We start from the raw sequence: 19,306 nt of genomic DNA, 5'->3' as shown, positions 1-19,306 counted from the left end.
ACAAAGCGCAGCCGAGAGAGAGAGATTGAGAGATTTCTGTTTTATCATTTCGATTTTGCCCTTCTTCACTACATTGTCTGCGAGTGGCGCCCCCTGCCGTTAGATGGCGGCAAAATGTTGACTAATTAAAAATTGTTGCTTACTGACCCTCCCTCCCCACACTCTCTTCTCTTTCCTTCCCATCTCTTCCCTTCCCTTCTCCTTCGTTTCCTTTCTTTCAGTTCCTCTCAGCTTTTTAATATGCGAGTCAAGTGTAAGATTTTGGGACTTTAATGCACTTGCAGCGCGAGCTCAGCTCACGATTCTTGTTGCAACATCTTGAGGCCAGAGGTCAACTTTGTCTTAGTCGATAAAATAAACTTCATATTATTGGCACTCGCTTTACGACCTCAAGCGTATTTCACGCTGTTTATCACCGAGGAAAATCATGTTAAGGAAACGTCACAAAACTTTAAGCTGAAATGAAGAATTGTTTGTTTTGAATTAAACATCTGATTATTGCCTAACATCCTGTGTACTTTAAAATTACTAAAGGAATAAATATTAATTTTGGTAAATAAGAATTTGATAAATGAGAGATAGAAAAGAACAAGATTTTTGTTTTAAGATCAGGATTTCTTTTAAATAGAGATTTGTTTCTCTATGAGTAAGCAAATAAGAAAAGCAAAACAGTGCGGTAATATTCTTCAAAAATACTAAATGAATATACTGAAAAAATACTAGAATATACCGAATATATACATTTGCTGGCGGCACACCTTTTCTTACCCTTCTTCAGCTTCTTTCAAAATAATTATTTCATATTTACTTTTGTATTTCAGAGCTAAATAAGAATTCGTAAATAATTGGTTCTTAAAATAGAAATTAAAAATGTTTTTTTGTTTGACCACTCTATTCACTTTGATTTAATATTTCATTTTATCGCCAATCTCATAAGATTAATAAATTTATAAGTTCTGGTACATTTCCCTGAAGTGAAACTCTCATTATTTTTGTTTAGCTTTTTTTAAAATATATATATTTGATATATACATATTATATATACATTGTTTAACGCTTATTTGCATTGCCAGTTTCAAAGAGTTAAATATTCGCTTGGCTTGGTTTCGTTGACTAGATGCCTTATGAGGATTACAATACAAAAAAAAGGAAGCTTTTTACACAAATTGATTAGCCGCGCATTTTGCTGAGCGCATCGGCAGCGGCAAGTCCCATTTCATGTTCACTGGAACCGGGCGGCTCCAGTTGCAGGATCTGTGCGCTGTCCTCGAGCAACTTAAGGACCTCCTTGATGCGTCGCTGGAACTCCGGACGTGTCAGCTGACCCGTCTGCATGCCTAGCTGGGCCAGCACCATGATCGGAGCATGCAGCTCATACATGATGAGGCCTGTGAATGAATCACAGGGTTAACAAAGAGAGATAGAGAGAGAAGGAGAGATGGGAGGGCAACTCACCTCGAAGTCGTGTTAGACCCGGTTCGAGCAGATTGATGATGTGCAGGAACTGGCGACAGTAACGTTCCTTGCGTGCCACATCCTCGGGCGACATCTGAGGGAGCAGATAACCCTCAATGCGACCATAGATCTGGCACAGCGAATACTTGGCCGAGAGCAACAGATAGTGATTGGGACGCAGCACTTCGCGGTACCTGTAAAACGCAGTAGAATCATTTAGCAAGGGGCTTAGCAAAAGAATATAATGAAGAAAGAAAAGAGAGAGAGAAGAGAGAGATAGGAGTGCTGACAGCGAAGCATTGATGCAAAGATGGTGATACTGACCGTCGTACGGCGTGACAAACCAGTCTTTTTTTTCTCACACCCCTAATGAAAGCTGAGAATGCTTTAAGAATTAGTTAAAAGTCAAGCCAAGCGATGATTATGAAGTGAATTCACAACATTTGCTCACCGGGTGAGAAAGTTCTCCAGTGCGGGAATGTTGTGCACGTCGATGGATTCGAGATCGTCGTTGATGCGATCGAGGAGCCGCTCCAGATCCGACGCATTGATCCGATGATCGCAGTGATCACAGCTGCAAGGCAGAAAAAAAATTGGGAACACTTTAGTTTAAATGTAGTCACGGTCAAGGTCAAGGAATAAGGAATAGGAAATATGGAATTCGGATCAACTAGGAATAGGGAATAGAGAGTAAGGAATAAAGAAGAAAGAATAAAGAATTTGGAATAAGAAATTTGTTAAAAGGAATTAGGAAAAATAAATAAGGACTGGAAATAGGTATAATTACCATGGAATTAGGAATAAGGAACAATCCATAAAGAGTAAGGTGTAAGGAATTAGGAATTAGGGACTAGAATTAAGTAAAAGGGAATAAGTAATAAGGATTAATGAGAAAGGATAAAAAAATAAGGAATAATTAATAAGGAATAAAAAGTTAGGAATAAGGAACATTTAACATGAAACTAGGAGCCAGGAATTAGGAATAAGGAATAGGGAATAAACAATATTAGGAATAAGGAATAAGAAATGACAAATAAGGAAGAATAATAAGAAATAAGGTATACATTGTAAGGAATAAGAAAGAAAGAATAAGGAATAAAAAATTATAAATAAGAGGGAACAACGAATGGAGAACTAGAAATTGGGAGCAATGAACTAGAAACAAGGAGTAAGAAATTAGGAATAAGGAATTAGGAAACAATCAATACTGAGGCTTTGGGAATAAGAGATGAGGAATAGGGATTTAGGAATAAGAAACTGTGACTGGGGAACAAGGGGCTTGTCATACTTACGCCCAGTCGGCGGTCTGGTCCAGAGGATCTGTGGCTCTCACGTTGCCTTGCGAACAGAGCTTGCAGACGAGGGCGCTGCAGTCGCTGCCCAGCTCGCGGGGATCGGCGCAGCGCTGGCACTGGCACCAGAATAGCTTGCCGCCCTGGATGAAGGTGCGACGCTTTAAGGTGCCCTGTAGCGTATACGCATAGCTGAGCGTGAGCGGTTCCTGCTCCCGCACCGCACGCGAGGTGCGCAACAGTATCGCAAAGTTGCCCGGATCGTCCGTGTGCGATGTGTTCGGACTGCAGTCGTGTGCGAGCAGGAATGCGCTCGGATATAGCGTACGCGCCTTGGCGCCCCTCTGTCCGATCTCAAAGCAGTTGACATCGAGTATGCCACAGATCTCGTGCAGCTCCTCCGCCTCCACATCCAACAGCTGCCACTCCTCCCGCAGTCTCCGCACCACCTTCGCCTCATAGTGCTCCCACAGCGACACGTTCAAGCGCCTCTCCTCCGTATGGGACTCCATGCGCCGGATGAGCGCATACTGTTCCGGCTGCACTCCTCGCAGCAGCACAATGCGCACAATCAGCACCAGTTCGTACAAATCCCGCAGCTCATCGGGCGTTGCACTTTCCACCGGTCGTTGCTGAGGTCTCTTCGCTAACGCCTCGCACTCCCAGGTGCTGTGTCCGGTACTTTGATTGAGGCCACGACACTCGGCGCCGCACAGCGGCCAGCTGCAGGCGGGACAGCGATACTGTTGCGCCTCAAGCTGCACCGGCTGATAGCAGCCCAGGCAGACGGGGTCACAGCTCACGCAGGGTCCAATCGCCAGCGGTTGCTCCTCGATGAGCAGTTCGCCAGCGGCGAGCTCTCGGTTCGCCACCAAGTACCTGCCATAGATTTCGGATTTCTCGACGCGATAAGCAGGAGTTGGTTCGGTTTGTTGCTGCTGCTGTTGCTTGTTGCTGTGGTTGTTGTTGTGCTGCTTGTGGTGATGGTGGCGCCTCTGCTGAAATTGTGGCAGCAACGAAACACGAAAAACAAAAACAAAAGTGCTCATTAGTGGCAGCTCTGCCCACATTCCCTGCTAATTGTATTCTAATTGCTCTGCCATGTTCGTGTCCGGCTCATTAATCACCATGGCCCAATGCCCCAATGGCCCAATCCTGCCTCTGCCTCTGTCTCTGCCTCTGTTAAGGGGTAAGCTGCGGAGGGTCGTTGTCAACAGCTGGCAATTAAAAGACACTCAACTCAACTCAACTCTACGTCAATGTCCACGACGACGACGACAACTTTGCTGGCAACAGGTGAACACGCCACATGGCCACACATAGCTGCACTAAAGTGAGCTCAAGTGGACAGCGCCTGGCTGTCAGTGAGTGGGCAGTCCCGCTTTGGGTAAGAGTGAACAGTCTGCCCCGCTAAAGAAGCGAGCGGTTAATCGATTTTATAAAGTTGTTGTAGAGTTGCCGCTTTAGGGTTACCCTTGCACTACAGTGAGCGCAATTGGACAGTGCCTGACAGTTAGCAAGTTGGCAGCCCCGCTTGGAGAAAGAGTGGGCAGAGAAGAGAGCGCTTAATCGATTATTCTTAAGGTAATGCTACTTTTGTAATTTGCTTTTGCTTATAAGAGGGGACAGTCTGCCTTCTAGAGAAGCAACTGCTTAATCGATTATTGTTAAGGCAATGTTTCGGTTGCAATCGGCTGTTGTTTTACAGTGTTGTTATAGTGAAGTATCGCTTTGGGGTTGCCCATACACTAAAGAAAGCTCAAGTGGACAGCGCCTATCAGTCTACGAGTGTTTAGCTCCGCTCAGCGAATAAGTGGACAGTCTGCCTCAATCTTCTTTTGCTTTATAGAGTTGTTGTAGAGTTGTCACTTTAGGGTTGCCCTTGCTATTAAAAATATATTCAACAAAGGCAGGAGATTGAGTAAAAGTGCCAACGATTTTGTATATCAAATTTAAACAAGACAATAAGAAAGTATACAATATAAATATTGTAAATAAATGATGTAATGCATATTAAATTGTAATTTGTTGTTTTAAGATCGATTTTTTTTATGAGTTTTAAATAATATTTCAAAATGTATCGAGTTTGCTTTAATGCGAATCCAATTTGAAATTGATTCTCCAAGTAAAAATAGAAAATCGGCAAACAAAAACTCTTGTTTTGAATGAAAATTGAATATCGGCTGACGGTTTTTGGACACGATAACATATAGCAGATATATGTGGATGCAGTTCTCGGTGCTAAATATTCGCAGATCGCAGTATTTGTGTTAGGTCTTCGGATGCCACTCAATCAGATCGATCTTTAAAGACTTTAAATTGAACACAAGGGGTTGACAGGTGAAGACGTGGAGACGTTTTCGTATTTATAGAACTATTGAAAATTGTTGCTCGCAGATAGCGTTCACTAAAAATAGCCAAGGGAGACGGGCTGCAAAGACAACACACACAAAAAGACACACAGAAAAGACAGCAATAAAAAAAAAAAAACCAAAAACACAAACAAAAGCAAAGTCGTGTGGCCGATGACGAAGTTGAAACGCTGCGGTTGGGGATGCGGGTCAACTGGGGAATTCTGCTTGCGAATTCCTTCGATCACTCGCTCTCTCTCTCTCTGTCTCTCTCTCTCTTTCTGTCTCTCTCTCTGTGTCTTCTATAGCGATGCGATTTAATTGCAATGCAATTGGAGCGCAACAACAATAAAAAGCCATAAGCAGAACATACACAAATTATCAAAAAGAAAATGTAAGTGATATAAATCACGAAAATTTAAAATTTAGAAAGGAAAATAAATAAATAAAGTGTGCGTTGTGCATTTTTCAATAAATCGCAAATGTAATAAAATAAATAAATTAATTTCAAAAGCTAATGAAAATCGTTTCGAATTTCTGTTTGCGTTTATATTTGGCATGCCATTAAAATGTTTACTCACTGCGAAAGACAGAGAGCGAGAACGAAAGAGAGATGCGCACAGTGGGCATTTAATATGTATATTTATTGTGTGGTAAATTAATTTTTAATTATGCTGCAAGCTCAGAGACAGCGCCCCCTTTTATTCATCCGCCCCGTTGACCAAACAACGAACAACGAACAGAGATATACAGTCTATATGGATGATGTTGTGTTGTATGCGAATGTTTACATTTTTTCTTGCGGGCATTTTTCGTCGCGGCGTCCGATTAAATTGATTTTAATTGATAATTTTTCGCGCGCTCAGCATGGGGGAAGATCCGAGATATAAACTTGTGTGTGTGTGTGCGTTTAACAAGTTGTCATTTAATTATGCTGCGAATTGATTGCACAAACTCAATAAATAGCCTACACTATCAACAAACAAAAAAGTGAAAACAATGACCAGACGCGTTGTTCAAGTCGCCGCGACGCACAAATTGCAACTGTCGAGTTGTCGTCTCCGTCTCCGGCATTTGGCACAGTTTCAACAGTGGCCCGTGCTGCGACGGCACCACAATTACACTCACACTCACACACACACAGCATAGAAGAAGCAGAAGAAGAACAAAAAACAAAAAACACTCATACGACGCGTTGGGCGCGACGGCTGATCGAGAGCAGAAATCAAAGTGCGTTCGTTGATGATATTTATAAATTTATGATATTCAAATACGCCACCGCTGTCGCTTGCCACATGCCGCATGCCACATGTTGCCAAGAGGCAAGGCAACAGCCAATGCCACTGCCACGTGGCCTGCGAGGGCGGCATCAACAGCAGCTGCAACAGCTGCCAACAGTTGCAACCAGATACGAGTTCGCTTCTTGCATAGTTTTCAGTTCTCTGCATACCCTGTAAATGGGGCAATTGTGGGGTGTATATTAAAGTAATACTTTAATTTTAAAGGGGTGAAAGAAAAAGAAAATATTTATAATATATCAAAAAGAAAGGACCAAAGAAAAAGAAAATATTTCAAAACTAAAAAGATTAAAATAAACTTTAGTACATTTTGACATATTTTAAGAATAACACCTTTTCTATGTTATATATACATATTACTATACAAATCTACACTACAGTAGATTTTAGTATTTTTAATATATTTATAGTATAGTATTTATAGTATAATACTAATACTAGTATAATACTCCGTTTTTTGGCTACTCTATTTTTAATGTAACAGTATATCGATATATATAGCATATGGTATATTTTAGTATTTTTCCTCAGTATATTAATTTGGTATATTATAAGAATAATTGTTTTGCTACTCTGTAGTATATTTTAATTTTAGCAGTATATCGGTATATGAAATATATACTTCAGTACTTTTGCAGTATATGAGTTTGGTATATTTTAAAAATAATATAGCATTTCAGTGTATTTCAGTATTTTTTGTGCATATTAATTAGGTATATTTAAGGAATATACTGCTTATAATTTACAGATTGAAGCATTAAATTTGAGGGCATTAAAAATGTATACCAGTTAAATGAAAATGTTAATAAACATGTTGAACAAAAGAATCACTTTAATATCCGAATATGAATAACTTAATTAAATGACTGTAATAATTTTGCCTTTATTATTAAGATTGCAAGCAATTAAAGAGCTCAATCAGAAATATTAAATGTTTTTTGAAAAAGAGCTTGCAACAGAAATGAAATCTCAAAGACTGCCTTGAGTAAATTCCTTTCATTTCACGGCATTCTTTGAGCACTAGAAACAAATATGTTAGTTTGTTTTATGATTTTGTTACTTCAGTTGCCCAGAGAGAGAGAGAGAGAGAGAGAGAGAGAGAGAGAGATAGAGAGAGAGCAGTTGAATTCCTTTAAATTTCCACCAAAGGAGGCTGCATTCTTTCTTTCTTTCTTGGACAGTTGTCATGCAAATTTCCGTCTGTCTTGGGGCAAAGGAATTGGGAATTGTGAGTTGTGAATTTTTCTGCATGCCACTTACTTGTTAGCCACAACAAAAATCATAAATAAATAAATATTGAATTAAATTGAATTGAATTCAAAGCCAGAGAGAGAGAGAGGGAAAATAATTTCGTAAATATTTCTGCTGTTCGAAGCGAAGTGCAACTCTGAGCTTAGCTGCTGCTTTCGAAGTTAATCTCTCAAAATAAGTGCAGTGCAATTTGTCAGCAAGTCGAACTGAGAATACGCTGACAAATCGATCGATGGCAAAGTGTAAGCATGAATCGAAATGACCAACCCAATGGCAGGGTATGACAGACGATAGAGAATTGTATTTTCCTAATAAAGAAAATTGCTTTTCCAAGCAGATTTGCATTGATTGCCACAACTAAGCCTTGGCGCTTAGTACAAAATTCAAAAATTGAGTAAAAGCATTTGATGTGATTCCATTTGTTGGTTGTTGTCCTCTCTCGCTCACTCTGCTCGTTTAGGCTGTCTCGCTCTAACTTGTGTTGGCTGCTGTTTTTAGTGTGGACAAAACGAGGGCATTTCAATTAGTTGGCAAATGTGCAGCCGCTGGCCAATTGTTGTTGTCGTTGTTGTTGTTGCTGCTGCATTTGCAAGTTGCTTTGCTTTTAATTGTTCCTTTTGTAGCCAACTGAGTGCCGCGGGCAGCGACGTCGACGTCGACGTCGACAGCGACAGCGATAGCGAAGAACATGAACAATAACAAGCGCCGCCCAAAAGTATGCAATGCATTGTGGCGGCCGAGGAGAACATGAACAAGAGCGAGCATAAATAACAAGCGTCGCCTAAAAGTATGCAATGCAAAATGACTGCAGGGCTCGCTGTTGCCCTGCGTTGCCAGGTGTGTGACTGACGTGTGACTCACCCACTGACTGACTGACTGACTGACTGAGTGAGTGAGTGGTGTGCAACTGGTCTGGGACCAGGTTGCAACACATGCATAACTCGTGCGCTTTGCTGATGATCTGGAGCGGAAAATTCGACGCACACAAACTCAACAGCGACAGCGACACCCAAACACTACCGCCTCCGCCTTCGACTCCTTCCGAGCTCCCTCTCGCACACACACACACACACACACGGTTGCAAGCTGCCAGGGGCAATGGCACAAGTTTGCCTAGCCGGCAAATATTTGCGAGTCAACTTGGCCCCGAGCCTCATCGCAGCAGCGGCAGCAGCAGCAGGGGTGGAGGGCTAGAAAAGGTCAGGGAGGGTCAGAGGGTTGCAGCAGGGGAATTTAGGGAGTGAATACCCGGCGGGACCGACGCCTGCTTCTCTATTGCTGTTGCTGTTGTTGTTCTTGTTGTGCTTGTTGTTGATGATGATTTTTGGTGTCAGCATAAATGTCACTCGCTTCCTTTTGACTACCTAATGCCTCATCATCCCCCTCCCCATCCCCTTCTCGTATGCCACGTATTCGATGCATTCGCTCAACCGTCTCGCAACATCTATGGAACTGTGTCAACTCTTTAACTCATTGTCTGGCCATTGCTGAGACTGAGACAGAGTGTGTTGCATTAGGTTCCATTACACCGTACCACCCCGCCCCGCCCACAAGGCCCAAAGGCGATGCCAAGTGCAAGTGGGCACGCGACGCCGACTCATCCATCCGTTTAACGAGGGCAGCTCAATGGGTTCATAACAGGGTAGGATCTTCCCTTAAACGGGCCTTTCGGTTACGTCTGATTCTTTCGCCAAGTACGTTCGTGGAACAACCTCTCAATTGCCATGAAATTTTCATTTCAAGACAGTAATAACGTTTTCAAGAACGCCCAAGTCCAATTATCAAATTACCTCTAAAAACGCAGATGAGGCTCGGTACCCAAAAACGCTTGAAGGCATTATTACACATCTAATTGTTAAGTGTAAACACTGGGATGGTGGAAAATAAACAGGTGAATGATGTTTGGAGTATCTATTAATGAGGAGGTACAATGTAAGTGTTGGAAAATACCTTCATTTGAATGTTTTAAATGAGAATGCAGAATAGAATATTTATTTCTTTAATTTGTTTATTTTATTTTATTTTACTTATTGCCGATAAGACCAATATTGAAATTAATGAAAAGCCCATACAAGTCCCAAGTGATTCCGAGTCATGATCGAATTGTTAGTTTCAAATTTTTGCCTCGACTACTTCAAAATAGACAACGCTTCTTCTTATCGGAGAAGGACAATGATAGTGCGACTATAGGAGTGTAAGGACACTATGGGAGGAGCAAAGAGTTAATAAAGTTTGAGCCAATTTACCAGTAACAATTTCCAATCATACCAGAACTCAAATTTCTTTTACGGTTTCAGGTAGTTCCATTATATGCCACAAAAATCAGGCTGGTGTTGCCGATAAGACCAATATTGAAATTAATGAAAAGCCAATTCAAGTGCCAAGTGATTCCGAGTCAATTATATAATATTTTGCGTTTATTCAAAATGGGTAGCGGGTATCTCGCAGTCGAGAACACTCGACGGTAGCTTTCTTATGAAAAGCCAATTCAAGTGCCAAGTGATTCAGAGTCATGATCGAATTTTTTTTTTCATTCATTTGCTTTTGGAATTATTTTAATTCTATATATTTGTTTCTCAGGCTTTGAAGTGTTATGTCATCGTATCAAGGGTTCCATCAATCTTGCGGATTCAATCGATGTGACGCTCATCGCCCTGTTGTCCAAGCTGACGATGCAGAACCGATTGATTTGACACAATTGCCACCGAAACGATCACGTAGAACTGTAATAGACAATGCAAACACATTCGTTGTGGAGAATTCATACGATTGTCCGCTTAATTTTAACTCTGTGCGTCATCGGGAGCCGTGCACAACACGCTGTGGCCACATATTCTGTAAAGAGTGTATCGAAACTGCTGCAAATATAATGACCTGTTGCAATTCTCAAGTGGTTCTAGATTGTTTGCACTATGACCAGGGAACAAGGCCAATAATATACGCCAAAAATTAATTCAGCTATTGGCCAGCAGCTTAGTCTGGCCTAGATCGATAAGCACAATCAATGTACATATAGCATCAATGTTTTTAAGCAGTTACAACGAAGTTGCGAGGATTGCTCGAAGTAAATCTGGCATGAAGCAAACATATCCTTTAATTAGATAGATGTTGTTATAAAGGAATAAAGAGGAATTTGCATATTTAAATAAATATATTTGTATGGGCGAAAACGCCTACTTACTTGTTTATGCTTTGGCTGACAATCTGGTATATTTTGCACTCTATAGTGTATGCCACTCGTCCAAGAACAAAAAGTCATATGGCGCTTTTGTAGCTACTATGGATATGAAGTCTTCCACACGTTATTTCTCTTCAGTTACTGAACATATGAAGGGTCAAGAACTGTCTAATCAAATATTAATGAATATGACATGTGCACTAAAGGCATATCGTGAGCATCATGGGAGTTTCCCCGACCGCATTCTCTTTTTCCGCGATGGTGTAGGGGATGGTCAACTAAATCAAGTAGTCAATATTGGACGAGATCTATAAATCGGCGGGAAGAGAGAAAGGTTGCAATTTGGCATTTATTGTTGTAACAAAAAGAATTAACATACGTTACTTTGTGAATAAGCGCAATCCCGAACCTGGAACAATAGTTGATGATGTTATCACTTTGTCCGAGCGTTATGATTTCTATTTGGTTTCGCAGGCCATAAAACAAGGTACTGTTTCTCCAACGAACTACAATGTTTTGCACGACAGCATGGGTCTGAATGCTGATAAGATACAAATACTCAAGTACAAAATGACACATATGTACTACAATTGGTCTGGAACTGCAGTTTGTCAATATGTTCATAAGCTAGCATTTTTGATAGCTGAGAGTATTCACCGTGTACCATCTTTGGGTTTGGATTTCTTGTAAAACTATCATTATGAATATTTTAATATTTAAATCTTATCGTACATAATGAATACTTAAAATGTATAATAAAGATTAATTTGATATTTTATATTTTTATTGCCTCTTATTTGCATTGCATTGTAGTTTTTTCAGTGACAGCTGATTGATCATTCAATTAAATGGAATCATTCAACTGATTTCGAAAATAAATATTGGTTTGTAACTAGCTTATTGCAGTTTATTATACCTGCATTATAATTTTCAGCGGCAGGAAATGTATGTAACAGAAGGAGGCATCACCAACCCTATAAAGTATATATATATATATAAATATGTATATATTTATATGATAACTTACATTTATTTAAAATAAGTTGGAGTTCCAAATTATCCTTTTTCTGATTGAGCCCTCTATTTAAAAACTAGAAATTTATTAGCTCTTGTATTTCTAATCCAAAATCAAGGCACACTAGATGCGAATAGTTTTAAATTTTTTTTTTTCACTGTAATTTTTTTTGTCGAAATTTAATATTTTTTAGCACAAATAATTTTGGGATTTTCAATTTTTTATTTTTTCACTTTAATTTTTTTTTGTCGAAATTTAATATTTTTTAGCACAAATAATTTTGGGATTTTAAATTTTTTATTTTTTTTCACTTTAATTTTTTTTTGACGAAATTTTTATTTAATATTTTTTTAGCACAAATAATTTTGGGAGCTGTTGCTCGTTCGAGACTTGAACACAGAATGAGCTCTAGAGATGCTTTCTCAAGGCTCATTCGTTCTTTGCCAATGGCAAAGCCTACTAGATCCAAAAAATTTTAAGAAAATTTGAACCAACTCTATATTTTTCGTTTCTAGCATAAGCTCAAAGATATCACAAGCAATTATCGCAAATAAAGCAATTTGGTCTACTTGTCATGTTATTCGCTTCCCACAATGACCAGCAGTAGTTCATAACTACTTGCTGAGTATGCGACTATCAAATACCCTGCACAAGAGAGAGCACATGTCATATGTTTGTGAATTGAACAATTTAATCAACCGTCAATACACACCCCATAGATAAACGAGTACAGGGTATGCATTGCTTGCCAAGTGCAAGTGGGCACGCGACGCCGACTCATCCATCCGTTTAACGAGGGCAGCTCAATGGGTTCATAACAGGGTAGGATCTTCCCTTAAACGGGCCTTTCGGTTACGTCTGATTCTTTAGCCAAGTACGTTCGTGGAACAACCTCTCAATTGCCATGAAATTTTCATTTCAAGACAGTAATAACGTTTTCAAGAACGCCCAAGTCCAATTATCAGATTACCTCTAAAAACGCAGATGAGGCTCGGTACCCAAACACTGCGATGGTGGAGAGGTGAATGATGTTTGGAAAATACCTTAAAATACTTTTAAATGAGAATGCAGAATAGAATATTTCTTTTATTTATATGTTTATTTTATTTTATTTCACTTATTGCCGATAAGACCAATATTGAAATTAATAAAAGTCCTATACAAGTCCCAAGTGATTCCGAGTCATGATCGTATTGTTTGTTTCAAATTTTTATCACGACTACTTCAAAATAGAGAACGCTTCTTCTTACCGGAGAGGGACAATGACCTGTTGCAATTCTATTCTATCTATTCTTCATTGCACTCATTTAAAGCGTATTGCCAAGTCGACTACCCAGCATCTTGGAAGCAGCTGCGGAAACCCGAAACCCAATAAAAATATTTGCGATTTGAGTTTAAGTGCTACAAATTTTATTTGAATCGTAATCTGTAAAATATTAACAAACTGAACATTAAATTCTCGGTCTTCATGACTCAAGCAGAAGATCTTCAACGCGATCATAAAGAGCTTCGATGATGCCACCAATTTTCCCGACAGCGGACATTTGCAGCATTTCAACATTAATACTCCTTCGGGATACGAGAATGTCTCCGCTGCCAAGCACACACCTAAGACAACATCGACGGTGGCAACAGCCTTGACCTTGCCCACCATTGGAAAGGGCGGTGCTACAGCGAAGGCAGCCAAGCAAATATCCATTATGTTGCAATTCTCAATTGGTTCTAGATTGTTCGCACTATAGCCAGGGAATACAATATACGCCAAAAATTAATTCAGCTATTGGCCAGCAGCTTAGTCTGGTCTAGATCGATAAGCACAATCAATGTACATATAGCATCAATGTTTTTAAGCGGTCACAACGAAGTTGCGAGGGTTGCTCGATGTAAATCTGGCATGAAGCAAACATATCCTTTAATTAGAAAGATGTTGTTATAAGTTTAATTTCATAAGTTCTATTGTTCTATAGACATTTTTTAACATTTAACAGTTAAATTTTTAAATTTAATGTGCAACAATGTTGGAAACACTTAACAGCGATTGCTGGTTGGAGCTAAACAAGTACTTGGTCTTAGAGGATCAAATCGCGCTGTATGAAGCATTTAAAGGCATTTCAAATAACTTGATGTATGATGATGTTTCCAGGCAAAGGGCATCATCCCTTTGCCTGGGAACATTTTTTTTTTTTTTTTTTTATTACTGTATGTTTTATATTTTGAATCTTCTCTTACGAGACTAACAAAATGTGTTTAAATCTTAAAAATACTACATTATTCTAACAGTTTCTTAAACTGTATTTATGGTAGGCGGTCCTAGTAATTGTCGCTGGATGGGACGGTCGTTACGACGAAGGCGGGAACGGCTGCATACTAATGTTAGTGCTCTAGCAAGGTGATTTGGATGGTTCGACAGCTTGATGTAGTAATTTTCCATGTGTTGTGCTATTTCATCTCGGACGGGAAGTATATTCAAGTCTCTCTGAATGTTTTCACTCCGAACGTACCACGGTGCCCCGGTGATAGTTCTAAGGATCTTTGCTTGGGCTCTCTGCACGATCTCTACGTTGCTGTTGCTGGCGCTCCCCCACAACTGAGAGCCATAAGTCCAGATTGGTTTCAGAACGGAGTTATAGAGCAGGACCTTGTAATCCAGACTAAGGGGGAGCGGGAGTTTATAAGCCAATGCAGACTGTTTGCCTTCAGCCTTAGGTGAGTTCTTTTAGCTTCAATGTGCGTGCGCCAGGTGAGCCGTCTGTCGAGATGTACGCCAAGATACGTTACTTCATCTGATTGGGGAAGCACGGTGTTGTTTAGTGTAAGGTTGGGGCAATTTCGTCTATTTAAGGTAAAAGTTACGTGTTTACATTTTTGCTCATTTACTTTTATACGCCAGTCTGAGAGCCATTTCTCTACAGCGTCTAGATGGGTCGCAAGTTGCGCTGAAGCTTGTTGTGGAAATTTAGATCGGCTAAGGATCGCGGTGTCGTCGGCAAACGTAGACATAGTCAGTTGTCTACTCGTAGGGATATCAGAAGTGTAGAGTAGATATAGAGTCGGCCCGAGAACGCTGCCTTGAGGAACACCAGCTTCGATATTATGTTCAGCTGACATGACGGTATTGCATCTCACTACAAATATCCTGTTGTAAAGATATGACTTCAAGAGTTTATGCGTGCTATTAGGGAGCATTATTTTGATTTTGTGCATTAGGCCGTCAAGCCATACTCTGTCGAATGCTTGAGAGACGTCCAAAAATACCGCAGTGCAGTACTCCCTATTCTCGAATGCTGTTCGAATTTCTGATGTTATGCGGTTCACCTGTTCGATAGTTCCATGCTTTTCGCGAAAACCGAATTGATGTGCTGGGATACTATTATGTCTTCTTAAGTATGGTATGATACGGGTTAAAAGGCATTTCTCAAAGAGTTTTGATAAACACGAAAGTAGGCTTATTGGTCTGTATGAGGAGGTGAGAGTGTGGTCTTTTCCTGGCTTTGGTATCATTATGATGATTGACTTTTTCCACCTCTTCGGGAAGCAGCCGATTCTTGTCATCGCGTTGAAGAGTTGGCATATGGTACCAACAGCACATAGTGGGAGTTCAATAAGCATTTTTGGTGTTATTAGATCGCAGCCCGGAGATTTTCGCGGTTGCAGCTGCTCTTTTATAATTTTTATGACTTCGCATACTCGAAATACAATTGGTTCGGCAATAGGGAAGTCTACTTCTGTTTGTAAACGTATATTAGGCAGGTTTGTTACTGGATTTGGCTGGAAAACATTTTGAAGGTGGGCAGCGAATGTGTCGGCTCGGTCTTTGTCGCTTCGGGCCCAGCAACCTGCAGGGGTCCGTAATGGCGTAACCGTTGCTGCGCTCAGTGTTGAGTGAGCTTTCCAAAGTGGAAATTTTGAGCTGGTTGGAGATAGTTGCTCTATATAGCGCTGTATGGATCTGTCTTCTTCTTGTCGTAGAGCCTGGGTGAGTCGACGTGAAGTTTCTTTTAACTGTTGTTTTGCAGATGGCGATCGAGATAATTGCCATTCGCGCCGGGAGCGACGCTTTGCCAGAACTAACTGCTCTATTTCTGCATTCGTGTGCTTGGTGTTATGTGTTATATTTTGCCTACGTGGTGTTGCGATTCGAGCCGCTGAAACCAGAACTGTTTCGATATTGTTTACGGTTCTGTTGATGTCATCTTCGTCGGTTAGCCGTGGTGTAAGTTCAATGTGTGAACTTATGTATTTCTTGAATTTGAGCCAGTTTGTGCTGTTAGAGGTTAGCATGACGGGGTTGTCATTACTAACTGGCTGTTGGTTTAGGCCAAAGAGTACAGGCGAGTGGTCTGATGATAGATCCGGTAGAGAACAAGCGCTAATCAGATTACGTGGGATGTTTTTTGTAACTGCGAAGTCAATCAAGTCTGGCAATTTTCTTGGATCACTAGGCCAGTGAGTTGGTGAACCAGGGGAAACGTAGTCAAGCTTGTTGCTAGGTTTTATAATTGCTTGATACAGCTGTCTTCCTTTCGGGGACACGAGGCGAGATCCCCAGTGCGTGTGCTTAGCGTTATAGTCTCCTGCTGCTATAAAGTAGTTGCCTAGCGAGTTGAAGTAGTCAATAAATTGGGCTTCGGATATCGTAAAGCGAGGAGGACAGTATACCGCGGCTAGTGTTATATTGTGACAATCCAACTGTATAATGATAGATGTGGCTTGCAGATAGCTAGTTGCAAACGCATTGTGGAAGTGGTGCTTAATGCGGTTTTTAATCAGTATTCCAGTGCCTCCATGGGCCTTTCCATCAGGATGATTTGCCTGATTCGATTTTATAACGCTTGCAAAGCTTACGTTTTTTGTTACGTTGGAACTACCGAGTGATGACCTGGCTGCTGACGAAAAGAAAACTTCAGGCGTGAGTTTGGAGGGTATTAATGGTGCGTTGTGGGATCGCGTTGTTAAGACTTTATGGTTGATACGACTTTTTAACTCCTTGTATACTGGACAGCCTCTATAGTTTGCGGTGTGGTTTCCTCCACAGTTACTACATTTTTTAGTGGTTGGGTCCTTTTGTGCTTTACATTCAGCAGATGTATGCAGTCCTCCGCAAGCTACGCATACAGAGCGGAGTGTGCAGTAAGATTTAGTGTGTCCGTATTCTTGGCAATTTGCGCACTGGACCGGGCCATTACGTTTGTGCGGCTCTTCGACTGTAATTCTGCGATGCAGTAAGAACTGAATTTTGTAGATGGGATGTACTTCGTTTTTCTTGAGGGCCTTGGAGTCAGGAACGAGTTCCACTTTGAAGAGAGGTTGCGGTTGCTTGTTTCTATTGCGGATATTTATAACGGTTTTTACGTTGAAACCTTTATCTTTTAGTGCCTGTTCTACTTCAGTAGTGTTAACATCTGGTTCGATGCCTTTTATGACCACTTGTTGTCCTTTGCTACTTTTTAGCTGATAAGTGTAGTAACTTTTTTTCTTGGCGTTTAGGAGCTCCGTCAATTTTCTGAAGTTTTCTTCGCTTTTCACTTGGACCTTGGTTTCATGAATGTCTCCTTTAGTCAAGGGGATTACATGGAAGCTATCTTTACCAATAAGATCGATAATTGTGTTCACAAGGTTGTTAGAATTTTTCTCTCGGATGTATAGCGGAGGCGGCTTCGCTTTGCTTTTGTCCGCATCCGTGACTGTAGAAGGCATTTCGTTGGAGATGTCAGCCAAAATTTCAAATCTATTTGCTGTATTAGGGTTCTGCATAGTTCCTTGATCGGAGGAAGCCCGATTGATTTTTGCAACGTTACCCATTTTCGAGCCCTGTGGACTTTGTTTTCTTTTAATGTTTACGTAGCGATCCATGCCAGTCTGTATGGTCGAACCTTGCTTTTTACTTGGTGCTTTTGTCAGTGCAAACTCAGCTGACATAAGTTCTATTGTTCTATAGACATTTTTTAACATTTAACAGTTAAATTTTTAAATTTAATGTGCAACAATGTTGGAAACAAGTACAAGTACTTGGTCTTAGAGGATCAAATCGCGCTGTATGAAGCATTTAAAGGCATTTCAAATAACTTGATGTATGATGATGTTTCCAGGCAAAGGGCATCATCCCTTTGCCTGGGAACATCAACACAGCTTTTTGCTTCATCAAGATTGCTATGAGAAGTTTAAAGCCACACAGGAAATGTTATTTCACTGGGTTAAACTGGAGTTCCTCAGATTTTGGGGAAACTTCACATTTCCCAGCATGAAAACGCTGGAGTACACATTGGATGAGGATGTCGACGATGTCGCCGATGAAGCTCTAACAATTATGACAAAAATATTTCCTGGATTACAGAGTGTGAAACCGTATGGTGAATTCGAATGCAGCACTCTGGTGAAATTGATGCAGTTGCGTAAAGTAGATTTGAGCGAATGGACGCCGGTTTGTGGGCCCCATCATTGTATCCATGAATTCACCAAGTGTCCTTTGATAGAAGAGTTAATAGTAACTAATTTTCCTGATATGTATGAAGATCTCATGGCGATGCCCAAGATGCATACAGTTTCCTTTTACCTGTATGATCGAGATGACATTTTAGCTTCACTCCTAGGGAAACGTGGAATGGACGTCCATAAGATGATCTTTAACCATTGCATCTATAGGTTCAGCATGCCTACTTTGCATAAATTGAAGAACTTACGCCAATTGACATTGCTGGGCCAAAAGAGATTTCCTTGCGAAAAACTAATTGAGATGATTGCGAATTTGAAACAGCTGGAGCAACAGGATTTCATCAATTGTGGAACGATGTTGAATGAGGCAGCGCTGTGGCAAACTGTTGACTGCTGCCCATCGCTAAGGATCCTGAATATATCAAACATGTATTTGAAAAAGGATTTTTTCGATCGTAATCGATGCGTCATGGAAAAGGCTTTGAGCAATCGATCTCAGGATTTAATATTGAATTGCCACAACATAGGTGAAAACGAGAAGCTGATCCGCCAGCTCTTCAAGCATCCACGATTGAAGCTCTCTTTTGAGCCTTTAAAACCGCATAACGTCGAAATGAGCATGATACAAATGCATTTTGAGCCTTTGCTGCCACCCTAAGAGACAAATATGTGATAAATATGCAAATTCCTTTTATAAGTTAATAAATATATTTGTATGGGCGAAAACGCCTACTTACTTGTTTATGCTTTGGCTGACAATCTGGTATATTTTGCACTCTATAGTGTATGCCACTCGTCCAAGAACCAAAACAAGTCAACTATGGATATGAAGTCCTCCGACTGTTTTGCTTTTTTTTTGTGATTTTAATAAAACAATAGCTAAAAATCCCTTGACTGCTATTATTCAATTATTTCTAATCCAAAATCAAGGCACACTAGATGCAAGGGATTTTCAATTTTTTTTCACTTTAATTTCTTTTTTGTCGAAATTTAATATTTTTTAGCACAAATAATTTTGGGATTTTAAATTTTTT

General features: G+C 40.3%; 1 protein-coding gene and 1 long non-coding RNA gene across 3 annotated transcripts; both read right to left on the bottom strand.

Moving 5' to 3' along the window:
* Window positions 1-1,011: 1,011 nt before the first annotated feature.
* Window positions 1,012-6,152, bottom strand: LOC117569358 (SET domain-containing protein SmydA-8). Of its 2 annotated transcripts, none has more exons than XM_034250524.2 (5): window positions 5,890-6,152; window positions 2,748-3,745; window positions 1,907-2,029; window positions 1,456-1,649; window positions 1,012-1,388 (listed from the first exon to the last, which is right to left on the bottom strand). In XM_034250524.2, the coding sequence occupies exons 1-5, from the start codon at window positions 5,905-5,907 to the stop codon at window positions 1,171-1,173; spliced, it is 1,551 nt and encodes a 516-aa protein (XP_034106415.1). In that variant the 5' UTR covers window positions 5,908-6,152; the 3' UTR covers window positions 1,012-1,170. The 2 variants fall into 2 exon arrangements, with proteins under 2 accessions (XP_034106415.1, XP_034106499.1); XM_034250608.2 differs by having other exon boundaries at window positions 2,748-3,742.
* A 5,416-nt stretch (window positions 6,153-11,568) lies between these two features.
* Window positions 11,569-12,277, bottom strand: LOC117569732 (uncharacterized). Its single transcript, XR_004572278.2, has 2 exons — window positions 11,853-12,277; window positions 11,569-11,799 (listed from the first exon to the last, which is right to left on the bottom strand). It is a non-coding gene; the product is annotated as an uncharacterized LOC117569732 (long non-coding RNA).
* Window positions 12,278-19,306: the final 7,029 nt, after the last annotated feature.

Source organism: Drosophila albomicans, chromosome X (genome assembly GCF_009650485.2).
Source record: "Drosophila albomicans strain 15112-1751.03 chromosome X, ASM965048v2, whole genome shotgun sequence".
Taxonomy (NCBI): Eukaryota; Metazoa; Arthropoda; class Insecta; order Diptera; family Drosophilidae; genus Drosophila; species Drosophila albomicans.
The sequence above is the reverse complement of the archived record's forward strand: the minus strand, read 5'-3'. Positions and strand labels throughout refer to the sequence as shown.

What these genes read in the sequence shown, in the direction of transcription:
- LOC117569358 (XM_034250524.2), bottom strand. An exon ending in CTGGAGAACTTTCTCACCCG is followed by an intron (nt 1,650 to 1,906) that starts GTGAGCAAATGT and finishes TGCGTTTTACAG; the next exon opens with GTACCGCGAAGTGCTGCGTC. An exon ending in GGGTCTAACACGACTTCGAG is followed by an intron (nt 1,389 to 1,455) that starts GTGAGTTGCCCT and finishes ATTCATTCACAG; the next exon opens with GCCTCATCATGTATGAGCTG.